The following is a 14,328-nucleotide window of genomic DNA, read 5'->3' as shown; positions in this document are numbered from 1 at the left end:
AAACATAAATATAAAAAAAAGCCTTATATAACATAAATATAAAAAAAAGCCTTATATTACTGGCATCGTTACGATACCTCAAGGTCGTTACGATGATCTTCCTCTATAGTGATTATAGCTGTACGTCAACCAGCAATTACTCATGAGCAGGACGTGACCACCGCCTGTCACGGACGTAAACCCCAATCGACCTGGAGGAGCCCGTCTCCCGGGGCCGTGCCCGCATCGCCGGCGCGAACCACCACCGCTTTTCGGCCACGTCTCAACCGTGACGGTATCCTTTCCGACGGAGACGTGCGCGGCGAAGAGGCGATTGCCTAATTTATTTAGACGAGAAATACTACTATAGATATTATTATGATGTGTTATTAAATTTTTCATATAAAATAGTCACCTTAATTTAAATTTATATATAGATATTAATATATATTTAACTGATTTTTAATATCAAAAAATTTGAAGACTAAATTATAAAACTACAATAAGGGTTATATGGTCACTGCCACCACCACCACTCCTTTTTATATGAGTATAGATAAAAATCAAACGAATAATTTATAAATAAAAATTTCATAAATATATTTTTAGCGATCTAGAAATCAAAATTAAAAAATAAAATCTGATAAAAATTTTAAAATCTACTCTAAATTTAAATTTTAAAATTTAAATTCACTGGCCAAAGAGATGGGCTCGGAATATCCCCAAATCCCCCCGCATCGCGCGAAAGCATCACGCACACTGGACCACGAGTTCCGACGCCGAAAGCGACGGCCTTTCTCACCTCACTCGACCTCGAGCCCCACTCCGCCCAGGCCCAGGCCCGGCCTGGCCCGAGCTCGTCCCCGGCGTCGCCATCAACCCCGCGGAAGCGGCGGCCATCACTGCTACACCAATGGAAGAGGCGGCCCCCTCCTCCCCGTTGGACCGGAGCTTGCGCGCGGGAGCCCGAGCCAGCCGCCCCGCTTTGACCGTTAAATAGCAGGAGGAGCTCCGGGCTTGGACTGGGCACTGGAGGAAGGGGCAAGGAAGGGAAGGGAAGGGAAGGGAAGGGAGGAGGGATGGTTTGGTGCTGCGGCTTCGGCTGCGGCCCGGCGGTCGCCGCGGGAGACGAGGTCCGGCTGCCGGAGCCGTTCCAGCTGCCGGCGCCCTTGCCCGACTGGCCGCAAGGTTTGGGGACTCAACTTTTCTTTCTCCTCTCCTCGTTTCCATGATTGGTTCTTAATCTGCTCGTAAAATCGTCGTCGTCTATTAGCCTGGAGCCATGGATTGCAGGATGGTGTATTTGTGGCGGTAAAATTTCAGCTGCTATACGTGAGCTCGCGCCAAATTTGTTCGTTTTGTTTTGGTTGTTTGTTGGTTCCTTCTTTCCTAAACAGGGAATTGTTTGGTAGTTGATAGAAATTATAGAATTTGATCCTGAATTGCTTGCGCGGCGGTAGTTGATTTCTCTGGCATATGGTATTAGCGTTATAATTTAATCGAATCGAACTCCTGCTGCTTGACTTGGAAGTGGTATGGCCAGGAGAAGTCTGCTTTACTCACAGGGCTTAATTGTTTCAGAAGGTAGAAGACGTAGGCTCAAAGATTGCATCATTCGCAAGAAACCAAAATCATTAGTTTACTTCAATTTGCACAGGCTACTTATAGTCTTTTTTAGGTTATGGTGGAATTGATTCTTCCTTATCAACTCCTCGCAGGAGGGGATTTCTCTAAGGGCACAATATGCATAGGCGAGCTCGAGGTTGCAAGTATCACTGAATTTCAGAGTATATGGAGCTGCTCAGGAGCTACATTCTATGAGCCACAAGAAGTTCCTGATGGTTTCTACTGCCTTGGTCATTATGCCCAACAGAATGACCGGCCACTACAGGGATTTCTTCTTGTGGCAAGGGAAGCAGCTAGTTTGCAATCAATCGATCACAGGCCTCCTCTTGAGAAACCTTTAAATTACACCCTTGTTTGGACTAGTGCTGACTTGAGTGATGATGACAATAGTGAGTGTGGTTGCTTCTGGTCACCGTCCCCACCGGATGGGTATGAAGCTCTCGGCTATGTGGTTACTAGAGGACCGAAGAAACCTTCATTAGAAGCAGTTCGATGTGTGCGGGGTGACCTCACAGATGAGTGTGAAAACTTTAAGTCAATCGCAAATATGGGAGGTAATTGCTACATCTGGAATACAAGGCCTTGCCACCGAGGGGTGGCAGGAAGAGGGATACCTGTTGGTGCATTCTTCTGTGGAACAGATTCAGAGGAATCAGACATTCCCTGCTTGAAGAACTTTGACTCAGATTTGAGATCCATGCCTAATTTAGAGCAGATCAAAGCACTGATCGAGCACTATGGCCCAACTGTTTTCTTCCACCCACAAGAGATCTACTTACCATCGTCAGTCTCTTGGTTCTTTAATAATGGAGCTATGCTCCATAAGAAAGGTAAAGAAACGGGAGATGTAATTCTTTCTAGTGGCTCAAACCTTCCTGCTGGTGGTACAAATGATGGTGAGTACTGGATCGATCTTCCTGATGATGATCGGAATGAACATGTCAAAGTTGGCAATCTGAAGAGTGCTGAGCTCTATGCTCATATCAAGCTGGCTTATGGAGGAACCTTCACTGACATTGCAATGTGGGTGTTCTGCCCATTTAATGGTCCAGCAACTATTAAGGTTGGATTCGCTAGCTTTGCTCTACAGAAAGTTGGTAGGCATACTGGAGACTGGGAGCATTTCACCCTCCGTATAAGTAACTTCTCAGGATTACTCTCATCTATCTACTTCTCACAGCACAGTGGTGGCGAATGGGTGGATGCTTGCGATTTGGAGTTCATCTCAGGAAACAAAGCCATTGTTTACTCGGCGAAGGATGGCCACGCAAGCTATCCGCACCCTGGTTGTTATCTACTGGGATCTGAGAAGGCTGGTGTTGGGGTAAGAAACGACGCAGCACGAAGCGATCTTTCAGTCGATTCGAGCACAAGGTATAAGATCATCTCTGCTGGCCATCTGGGAGATGCCGTTGTTGAGCCATGCTGGCTGCAGTACATGAGAGAATGGGGCCCGACCGTGGAATATAACTCAAGGACGGAGATAGACGCTGTGCTGAGCTTCCTGCCATTCTTTCTTCGGTTCACAGCTGAAGCAATACTGAACAGTCTTCCAGTGGAACTGTACGAGGAGGAAGGGCCGACTGGACCAAAGGAGAAAAACAACTGGGAAGGCGACGAGAGAGGCTAGAATATGTTGCCACCTTCAAATATATGCTTCAGGGATTCGTTTCAGATATAGCTCTGTAAGTCTGTATGTACCCTAAGGGTGCTGTAATAGTAGTAATATTTGAGATTGAACGATCTATATGCTTTGCCAAGGCATTTCAGTTCATGAGTTTGTAGTACATGAAATGCTTGCAAAGATGGTGGTCACAGAGGTAATCCCATAATGATGTCATGTTTAATCACCTTGGCATTATGCGCCTGCCTGTTTGTACCTTGCGTTAGTTAGAGCAAGTATAATAGCAGGCTGCAAGCTGGCTAAATGTTTATATGAAGAAGAGAGGGGAGGAGAGAGGGGAGTAGTAGGATGTAATCTTATAGCTAGCTTCACACAAGAACCAAGAAATTATGTGAAAGACATGTGGGTCTTGCACTAATGATAAAAAGCTAACTACTATATGAGTGGACTAAGAGAAGACTATAAAGAGTCTTATAGTTAGCTTGTTGGCTATATTATTAGCCTTGCTCTTAGGCCAATCTCAATGGGAGTTTCATGGGCAATAAATAGGGTGTCATGTAGACATTTTTGATGATGTGACAAACTATTAATGAAGAGAGAGATGAAATGAGTTTCGTGGAGATAAAACCTTCTGTGCACTGTTACCCAGACAACTTGTGTCTTGCATGTAACCTAGAAAACATCAATAGGTGAAACTATGTATTGAGAGAGGTGTTTTATCCTAGTTTCAAACTTTTTAGATGACATGTCACTCTAGGTTATCGTGTTTATGAAACTTATATTGAGGATGGCTTTATAATTCTGTTTCTAAAAACCATGAAAGCAAGGTTAATAATATACTCCCTCCGTCCAGAATTGAATGGAGTGGATAGCATTTTGCAGATTGGGATACGGTACAGCATTAAACGCATGCATGCATGCATACAGAAACGAAGCAACAAAGCATCATTTTCAAGATTTCTTTCACCTCTCAGCCGATCAAATTTGGAATTTTTGCTTTTTGATAATATGATGATCAATTCTGGACGGAGGGAGTATCTAGCAAGTTGGCTATAAGAATTTTTATAGCCTTCTTTCAGACCACCCATATAGAAATCAACTGTTTATAATTAATACATGGACCATTTGTCTCTCTCTAAGTTTATTGGTTTTTTGCTAGAGTTGATTATACGCTTATAGTCTGCTTTCCCTATCTCTCTATCACCTTAGTATTTAGCCAACTTATAGCCTAGCTCTTTACACGTAGTCGACGAAAGCTGCTGGCCGTGTGAGTCTCTTTATCGTAAAAGGCTTAAAGAACTTGCAGACCGTTTCTTGCACGTATCATCTTCGTGATAGAATAATTTAATGTAACATTAGTTGAAGGTTCCTATTTCTCAATGGCACGTAATTCCGGCTAAAAAGGTACTAGAATTTGCTGCTGGCCTATCTTTTTTTTTTTTAATATTTTTAAGCCAAATTTTAAATTTAAAACCTTAATTTTAGAGTTGATCGTGAGTCTTTTTCATTCTAATTTATTTTTCAGCCTTTCTTTCATACCGCTAAGAACACATATAGTTTTTTTTAACCACATAATTGTTAATACATCAATTCACTTGTGTAGATGAAGCTGTCAGAAACTCAGAATGTCAGGTAGACGGAGGCCCTCCGTTAACGCGGAATCAGGTAAAGGAACAGGTTAACAACAACTGCCTCCACGGTAAACGGCCCGGCACTTGACGGCGACGTACTACAGTCTACAGCCCATGTTATATGGGCCGGAGCGGAGTTGCCGTGTTGCGGCTTATGTTAGTTGGGCCTGGATGAGATTGTTACCTCTGAGCGGGCCGAATTAAAAATTGGGCCGGATCGTGCTATTTGGGCCAGAACGGGATTGCGAACAAAGTGTAGCCCATGAGGAGCTTGCTGGAGATGGGATTGTGATACTGGCGCCCGAAACGGAATTGTGTAGGAAGTGCAGCCCAAGTCGCATGCGTCACGCGTTCACGGGATCATTCATCAGTCATCATCGCCTATCTTATTCAAAGGATTTGCAGAGACAGCCGATGGCATCACAACGAGGATTCGTTGTTGAACTGGAACTACACTTACACTGCTTCAGTTTTAACATATGCCAGCAGATTCACTGCTGAACCGGTGTAGCAAAAGAGTAGTATCTTTTTGCGATCGCAGCGAGGACGAAGAAAATCAAATCAAATATTCACACAAAGCAGCTTCAGTACTAGGTGGGATACACCAAATTACCGAGGAACTGTGGAGATAGAGTGCAGGAGTAGCAGGTCCGGAGTAGCACCTGAAAGCTTTTCTGAAGAAAGCTGCAAACGGAAGGGTGGGCTAGCCGCACTAACATGAACATCTAGCTTGCCCCCTTTTACTTTAAATTTGCTTCTTCTACTAAGAAAGTCAGCATAAAGCTGAACCATTTGAGGGTAAAAGGAGTTACTAACCTCAACAAGCCAGCAGCGAGACCTGTTCACTCGATCCAACAGTAACATCTGAATCTCGCCGCTTCATGTTCGTGAGTTCTATACAATACAGCAAACAAAGCATTCCAATCAGATGCCAAAATGAAACTTGTTACCCCTTTATTACCCATGCACATTCCCATCCTTTTCCACTATGCAAGGGAGAAGTAGTACGAATTGTTATACATACAGAAGCACCAGCTTCGGTAATGTCACCAACTCCTCCCTTGGTGTTGCCCGGTGCATTCCCTCATCGATCCCACGGTTTATTCAGGTCAGGGAACACTTCCTTCCGCTCATATACCTCTCGGTTCTCGATCTGTGCTGTTGCCCTATGGTGTTGGTACTTCTATGGTGTGTCCACTGGCGGATGTGGCTATCCTACCGACCAGCCGTTACTTGGCGGGGGTTTAAGCTAAGCCTCTCTATATACAGCTTGACCGAGTTGAGTATTCAGATACTAGCTGCATGAACATGGAGGACTTGTCCTCCAAGAGCCTCTGGGGTGTGTCGAACTCTGCAATTTTGCCTGAAATCAAAATGACAAGATAAGTTCATCGCAAAGACAACTTTCGCAAAGTAAAAAGGATAAGTAACAAAGACTCATTGAATAGGAAATTTTTCTTAGGTCGTTTGGTTAATTAAGTGAAGCGACCGTACCATCACTAAGCACCAGGACTAGGTCACTGTCAATAACCGTCGGGATACGGTGTGCAATGGTGCAGACCGTGCAATCCTTGAATTCACTGCGAATAATCTTTTGAATAAGATTGTCCGTAGCTGTGTCAACTGATGCTGTTGCCTCGTCAAGCACCAATATTTTTGCCTGTTTCAGCAGTGCCCTACCGAGTGCAATAAGCTGGCGTTGTCCCACACTCCAGTTATCCCCATTCTCCAATACTGCAGCTCCACAGACGTCCAGGAGAATAAATTTAGAGGGAAAAAAACACCATGTTTACTCTTTGAGAAAATGTCCACCTATTCAAAATGGAAACAGACCTGGACTGTCCAGCTTTTCTTCCTTGGTCCGAATGACCTCTCCCAGTTGACACTTTTCTAGTGCCTGAAAGAAAAAAAGGTTCTTCCATAAAAACCATGATACATTTAAAATCAGTGCAGCATTGAAAGTGACCAGGATGTACCTCCCAAATTTCCTGATCAGTACATTCTTCAAGAGGATCAAGATTCATTCTGATAGTACCCTCAAACAATGTAGGGTCCTGAGGAATGATGCTCAACCTTGACCGCAGATCATGAAGGCCAATTCTAGAAATATCAATATTGTCGATGATAACTTTCCCTCCTGTAGGTTCAATTAAGCGGAAAAGGGCCTGAATAAGAGTAGATTTGCCACTTCCAGTTCGCCCTACAATCCCTATCTTTTTTCCACCCGGGAACATACAACTGATTCCATGTAGAACCAAGGGAAGGTCATCCTTGTAGCGGACCTGTCAAGTTTGATAATAGAATTAAATTCACGAATAAGATTAGTTTAGGAGAAGAAGATAGTAAGTTACACATCAGTTCAGGATCACTGTACCTTGAGATCAACCAGCTCAATGTTTCCATTCTCAGGCCATGAGGACGGGGGGCGGCAATTCTCAATGATGAGTGGTGCTTCACTAGGAAGCTTGCAATACTGATAAATACGTTCAACAGAGATTATTCTATTCTCTAATTTACAGAAGCTCAGTATCCACCTTGACATGCGAGCATTTAAATTAAGTCCATAAGTGACAGCAAGCCCAGCCATACCTATCAAAACAGAAGAGTGCTTAGATAAAGCAAAATTTAAACTGAAAATGTGATGCAAGATTTTCTTCTGTGCCTAAGTAAATAGTTAGGTAAAGAAATATCACAAAATGCAACAGAATAGCACATGTGACACCAGGTAAGACATACTTGGTTCAATGGTGCCAGGAGGGAAGCTCACTAGTATTGCCATGCAAAAAGCAAAGACAAAGGTTGAGAGCAATTCCATTCGCAGGCACAGCCATTCGATAGCTGCCAGGCTGGAAAATAGAGGCCGAGCAAAACAATCGAGAAGGTAGAGATTTCTTTTCATAAATCGTTTCTCTTGACCAAAACCTCTGATTGTAGCAGCACCAGCAATTGACTCACTAAACAAATGGATTACCGGCGACTTCTGAACGCTCAAGATCCTAGTCAATTCCCTTGATGAAGCGATATAATATCTCTGCATGATTGATAATGCTTATCAGTAAACCACCCTGAATTACCAGAAAACAGATTTTACTGATCATACTGACATTTTTTTATGAAGAGAAATGTAAAATGTCTCATTTCGTAAACACAAACAAACAAACCAATTTTCACTGCCTCAACAATGAATTAGGGACACCAAAAACAGGTTGTGAAAGCATATTCGCTGGCTCTGCCAGTACAAATTGACAAACAAACCAGTAGAGTTCTACAGGGACATTTTATGCAACATGAATTCTAGTTATAGCATAACAGTTCGTAGAGCCGTGGACACATGTTTACCTGACACGGAAAGGTGGACTAAAGGCAATAAGGCGGTACATGACTTTTGATTAAAGGAATTTACTGTGCATAATAATCTACTTATTGTAGAATAAAGAGGATTTTCAACCTTTACACTGTGTGTGTATGCTACTTGCTTTACAAGTATCTTTAGAAATTCTGCGTGCCTAAATTTATTCACTTAATTCACAGGTATTCCAGCTAATTGGCAAGTGTTTTTTTTTTTTTTGCTGGGTCAGCTGAAGAGGCCGACCAAATTTTCATTAAGAAGAGAGAATTTACAAGGCTAATTGGCAAGTTTACTGATGGTTATTAATAAACAATATGTGCACAAAGTTCTTTTAAAGATTTATAAGATGCCTACCTTTAAAGTTTAATTCTGGTACATTCTCAATAAAAGAAATTAAGAAACTGATGCAACAGCCAGGTTTGAAGAAAAGCTGCTTTTTTAGGAATTACCTGCATCCACATGCATGCAACAGCCATAGGGACTATGAGAATCAGAACTTGCCATGTTACTTTGCTCATGACAGCAACAATTCCAAGGAGTTGAATTGTCGTTGATGCAAATCCACCAAGTCTGAATGCTATGTCAAGGTCCACAACACTTTGATCTACAGAAACCTGGTATGAAGCATGAATTAAATTAGAAATGGCACATCGAAGAGCAAGTGTTACAAATAATATTAACAGGAGAAAGAACAGACCAACTTACTCGGTTCAAAATTCGACCAGACGGCGTAGTATCAAAGAATGACATTGGCGCTCGGAAGACACACCTTAGCATTTTTACAAAAAGTTTCTGAGCGGTTGCTAAACCAAATGTAGCCACAAGAAGACTTCTCACAAACACAAACAATGAACTCCCAAAGGCAAGGGACATATAAACAACCAGGAGAATCACACTATCCGTCTTAGGTGAATCTCCTTCTGTTTGTGGGTTTGCCCATGCCATCCACCAGTTACTCGCAATCTGAAGCACTTGGAACATGGTTTGGGCCAGGATAATGAGGGGTATCAGTGTACCTTTGTATGCTTCCCCCATGTATGACAAGTAAACCTGTAAGCTAACTCTTCCTCGCTCCCTCTCCTCCTCTTGAACAGAACGCTTCTTCTTGCGCTCTTCAGGCTTCTTCTTCTTTTCCTTTATTCCACGTGCACTAGATGTTTTTTCATTTTCAGACACCTTGTTTTTCAGGTTATCTATATTGCTAACACTTGGCGTCAGTCTTTTGTTAGGAACAGAAGAAACGGTATCCTCATCAGAATCTTCAGAAAACTCCATGGTCTCAATTGCCTCCTTATGAGCACAAACCAAAGCATTGAAATCAGTGCCAGCTTGGAGAAGATCATCGTATTTTCCAGCTTGAGTAATATGGCCATCCTTAAGAACCTGCACGATGCAGAAGCATAAAGAGGCATCAATCCACTCATCTTTAACAATGCAGTCTCATGAAAACTGTAACTAAATAATAACTTGCTTTTAGACAGAATCTGACTGGTGTAGTTAACTCTCAATAGGAAAGCATGAATAAATTACACATCAATGAACAGCTTAATAATCTGATGGAAATTGAAATACATATCATTCTTGGGCATTAATGATTGAATATATTCAGATTATGAGAAGTGTATTGTTACCAGTATCAAGTCCGCAGCTGGTAGAAACTCAATTTGATGGGTTACATAAATTACGGTTTTGCTTGCTAGTGCAGACAATATATATTCCTGTAACACAGAAGTTTGGAATTGGATGTTATGCAATGGAAAAGACGTTTGAAATAGCTAGAATAGGCAACAACGGGTACCAACCCTAAATAATTCACTCCCGGTATGAGCATCAACTGCACTGAAGGGGTCATCAAGCAAATAAATATCAGCATCTTGGTATAGCGCTCTTGCAAGCTGTACTCTTTGTTTCTGACCTCCACTCAAATTAATGCCTCTGTCACCGATGATGGTCTGATCTCCATACTGGAGCAATTGAAGATCTTTCTTCAGGGAGCAAGCCTCAATAGCTCTCTTGTAACGCTGTTTTTCCATTGGACTGCCAAAAAGAATGTTCTCCTCAATGTTTCCAGACTGTATCCAGGCAGTCTGAGGGACATATGCTGCTGATCCACTGATCTTCACCTGGAAAGGAGTTAAAAGGAAATTGTAACAGAACTAAGATGAAATTTAACACCAAAACTGTATGCATGTACTTACTTGACCACACAATTTGGGTATCTCGCCAAGTATAGAAGACAACAAGCTTGATTTGCCAGAACCAATGACACCACAGACTGCTACTCGCATGCCTCTCACCACACTAAGGTTGATACCAGAAAGTGTAGGGATTGGAGAAGATGGGTTCCAAGAGAATGTAGCATCATTAACATCAATTGCCTTATCTGTACTACCATGCGGAACTGTTATCGTTGCATCATCTGGCAATTCTTCTTGCTGAAGAAAGTGAGACAACCGGTCCAAAGATACCCTTGTCTGAGCAATCATAGAGATGAGATCTGGGAAATTCCTAAGTGGTTCTTGAAGGATCCTAAATGTTGCTAAAGCGGAAAGGACACCGCCAGCGGTGAGCTCACCACCAAGCAATATACAAGTCCCAAATGTTATTACGGCAACAAAGATTGGTGAACTCCAGAAAACAAATGTAACTGCCGCCTGTGAGTACAGAGCCCACCGAAGCCACTTGCATTCCACATTTCTCATCTCTTCCAACTGCAGCCTGTATCGATCCTCCCATGCCTGGAGCTTCAAAATCCTCATATTCTTCAGACTCTCTGCTGTCTTGCGCATGCGCTCATCCTTTGAGGCCATCAGCTTATCTTGGTAATGCTCCTGCAGCTTCGCCACAGGAACTGAGGCAGCAATTGATAACACAGTAGCTACCAATGTTGAAACCATGGCAATTCCAACATTCTTGTACAGGATGGCGAGGGCGAGGATGATCTGCAGTGGAAGCATCCAGATGTCATGAAAGTACCATGCATAGTCCCCCACACGCTGTACATCAACTGCCATGTAATTCACAATCTCACCACTGGTGTGGCTCTGCCGCGATGCATTCGACAGCCTAAGGCCTTTCCTGTACACCATGGCCGTTAGCCCAGACTTGACATGGATCCCCATGACATCCACGCCCAAGTACCACTGCCGAGCAGTGAGCGTCTCAAGCAGCTTTGCTACAAAAAATACAGAGGCAAGGATGTAACCTTCATGGGGGAATACAATTTTGCCACTGAGGTAGTCCACAAAGTAGCTGATCAGGTATGGGCCAACATAGGAGACAACCGTGTTCACCGCTGCGAAAGCGCCATTGATCACTGCCTCACGCCAGAACGACTTCAATATTGCCCATGCTAGTGACGGCTCGTTACCAGGATGCTCAATTCGCTGGCGCTCATAGTGACTGCTCATCGCCTTGTAGCAGGATTTGGCACGGTCCTTGTGTGCCATCAAGGGTATATCAGCCAGCTCAAGTGGCCGCTGCGCACCAACAGACAGCAACGGACTAAGCCATGATAATGTTGCAAGGCTAACAATGCCAGCATCGCCATATGGAGTCACCCGCAAGCACCCGGGCTCCTCATCGGCGTCTCGGCGCTGCCCACCGAGCAAGAGCGGTTCATGAACACTGCTGTCGTCGTCAGTAAACTCCAATTCTACACCAGTGGAACCCATGACACCAACCAAGCACAGGAACCCGAGAGCCGGCGCCGACGCGAAGTTGGCAACCATGTGAGCGTAATCCACCTCATCATCATCGCCCATGAGGTGCCTGGAATCGTCGTACGCGATGCCAACACAGAGTAGGAAGGAGACCACCCACCAGACCCGCACCAGTACCGGGAACCTGACCCACCCGACGACCCGGACCTGCAGCGCGAGCGCCAGGAGCGCCGCCCAGGCCAGCGCCTGCACCGCAGGCAGCAGCAGAGCCTCCATGGCGACATGAGAACCGGCCACCGCGACCTCGTAGCTCAGGGCGGCGACCTGCGCCAGCAGGGCGTAGGCGCAGCACGCCAGCGCGGCCCTGTACCACGCGCCCGCGGACGACGCGGCGGCGGCGAGCGCCCCCTCGGCCGCTGCAGCACGGCGCGGGGCCGCCTTGAGGCATGACGCGCAGCGCGAGGCGAGCGCGCGCGCGGCGCGGAGGAGCAGCAGGAGCAGGGCGAGGGCGAGCAGCGCGGCGTGCGCGGCGGCGGCGGCGGCCTCCGCGAGCGGGAGGTTCCGGAAGTGCGGCATTGGTAGGCGGTGGGGATCGGGGCCGTCAGGATGGCAGCGGGGCGGGGTTTAAAAGGCATTGGGCCTCGCCACGGCAGGGGCAGATGGCAGAGAGGCGGCCGCGACCGAGCAAAGCTCTCTCCCTCTCTCTCTCTCCCTGGGGGGCGGCGGGTTACGCCATCGGAGACGCCAGATGGCACCAAACCAAGCCTTTGTTCTCTAGCTCCCCCCCTCACCTCACCTCCCCTCCCCTCCTCGTCGAGCGAGGAAGAGATTAGGTTTTCCGGTAATGCAAGCACGAGTCCTAAATCCTAATTGCCGGCGCGCCTTACGAGGATGCTGCTCTGATCTCCCCTCCCCTCCTCACCAACTCCCCTCTCCCTCAACCTGGACGGTGGACGAGATCGATGCGGTGGTGGTAGGTGACGCGCCGCGTGGGTGGGGGGGACGGGCGGGCGGTTGTGTGGAGGAGCGAGTGAATTTTGGCTGGGCGGCGCGCGGTGGAAGACAAAGGCGTGGGAGGGAGGGGAGGATCGATCGATCGACGAGCGGGGAGAGCCAGCCAAGGCGTGTGACGGGTGGTGGTGAGGTTTGCTACGATGGTCTCACGGGAGATGATGCATTTAAAGAGGAGAGTTGCGAATGGCTTTCTCCTTCCCTTTTTTTCCACCTCTCGCTTCGCGTTACGCGCGGACGGGACGGGCTAGTGGCGGTGACGCACACAACGCCGCCGCCGCCGCCGCCGCTGCTGCTGCTGCTGCATGCGGCGTTGGAACCCAACCTGGTGTTGTTTGCCGCGCGGATCTGCGTGCTTGCCGACCTGCCGTGGCGGGGTGACGTACGTGTAAACAAAAATAGTAATCTGGTCTTATAAAATTCGGCCATATTATAGTAACTTGGTAACCTGGTTGCTAATTGGCCCAGTTTCACAGAGTGGGATATGTGGTTCACAAAACACGTACACCGCGGTGATTGTCTGGGTGTAAACAATATATTTTATAAACAAAATTTTAATATATGTATTTTTAACAATCTAAAAGTAAAAACTATAAAATAAATTTTGGTTAAAAAGAACTAAAATTCGCTCAAAATTTAAAAATAAAAAATTAAATTGTGATGTATAAACGTTACACGAGAATAAGTGAAATGATGGGGGTGGCGTAGCCTTTGGAGCTGACGCTGCCAGCGGTCGAAGAGAACTTTTTACTGCATCGAATCGGTTTCTGTCCGGTTCAAGAGATGAACGCTAGCTAACCACCCAATTTGGGCGCTTTTGCTTGAATTCGGCGGATGGATGGGAACTGGCAACACGACGAGACCATCCACCACCGTGACACGGGCCGTTTTCTGACTTTCTTCTGTCATGTCATGTGGATCCGTGCGATCGCGTTAAGACTTCGGAGTGACAAGTGCTACCATCACAGTACTTCGTCACCCAAAGTGTACATCGTTATAAAAAAAAACAAGAAAGAAACGGAACGAGCACTCCATTACGGGAGCTCACAGGGTCCTGAACTGGAACCCAACCCGTACACCGGACAACACCGTTTTCATTTTCTCCTCCACGAACGAACAAACAAACAAACGCCGGTGTCATGTACGTGGCCGGCTGCATGGGCTCCGGCCGCAGCCGCGCGCGGCCAGGTGGACGCCCACGCCCACCGCTGCTGCGTCGGATGGGTGGCGCATTGCAGCAGCAAGCGCAGCTAGCGGCACGTACCGAGGCGTCGGAATAATATAGCCGGAGAAATGCGTGCCACGAGCGAGCTAGCACCGCCGCGCTGCAGCGCATGCACCCTGACAGTCCATGCCGCCGCCGCCGCCGTGGCATGAAGGTTTATTACTTTATTCCAACGGAATATATGTCTCGAGCTGGCGTTGATTCGTGCATCAACACCACCA

The 14,328-nt window shown here is 46.0% G+C and overlaps 2 protein-coding genes across 2 annotated transcripts; one reads left to right on the top strand and one right to left on the bottom strand.

Annotated features, from left to right (window-relative positions):
* The first annotated feature begins 882 nt into the window (after positions 1 to 882).
* LOC102705992 lies at positions 883 to 3,463 on the top strand. Its single transcript, XM_006650965.3, has 2 exons — positions 883 to 1,167; positions 1,698 to 3,463. Exons 1-2 carry the CDS (start codon positions 1,059 to 1,061, stop codon positions 3,233 to 3,235), a joined length of 1,647 nt encoding a protein of 548 aa, XP_006651028.2. The 5' UTR covers positions 883 to 1,058; the 3' UTR covers positions 3,236 to 3,463.
* A 2,326-nt stretch (positions 3,464 to 5,789) lies between these two features.
* On the bottom strand, positions 5,790 to 13,020 carry LOC102705706 (ABC transporter C family member 13). The gene is made up of 11 exons (XM_006650964.3): positions 10,408 to 13,020; positions 10,012 to 10,332; positions 9,841 to 9,927; positions 8,915 to 9,592; positions 8,659 to 8,823; positions 7,597 to 7,891; positions 7,235 to 7,449; positions 6,837 to 7,142; positions 6,694 to 6,757; positions 6,355 to 6,594; positions 5,790 to 6,223 (listed from the first exon to the last, which is right to left on the bottom strand). The coding sequence occupies exons 1-11, from the start codon at positions 12,445 to 12,447 to the stop codon at positions 6,120 to 6,122; spliced, it is 4,515 nt and encodes a 1,504-aa protein (XP_006651027.3). The 5' UTR covers positions 12,448 to 13,020; the 3' UTR covers positions 5,790 to 6,119.
* Between the last annotated feature and the right edge of the window lie 1,308 nt (positions 13,021 to 14,328).

This window comes from Oryza brachyantha, chromosome 3, assembly GCF_000231095.2.
Source record: "Oryza brachyantha chromosome 3, ObraRS2, whole genome shotgun sequence".
In the NCBI taxonomy this organism is placed as follows: Eukaryota; Viridiplantae; Streptophyta; class Magnoliopsida; order Poales; family Poaceae; genus Oryza; species Oryza brachyantha.
Note: the sequence above shows the minus strand (reverse complement) of the source record. Positions and strands in the feature narration are given on the sequence as shown.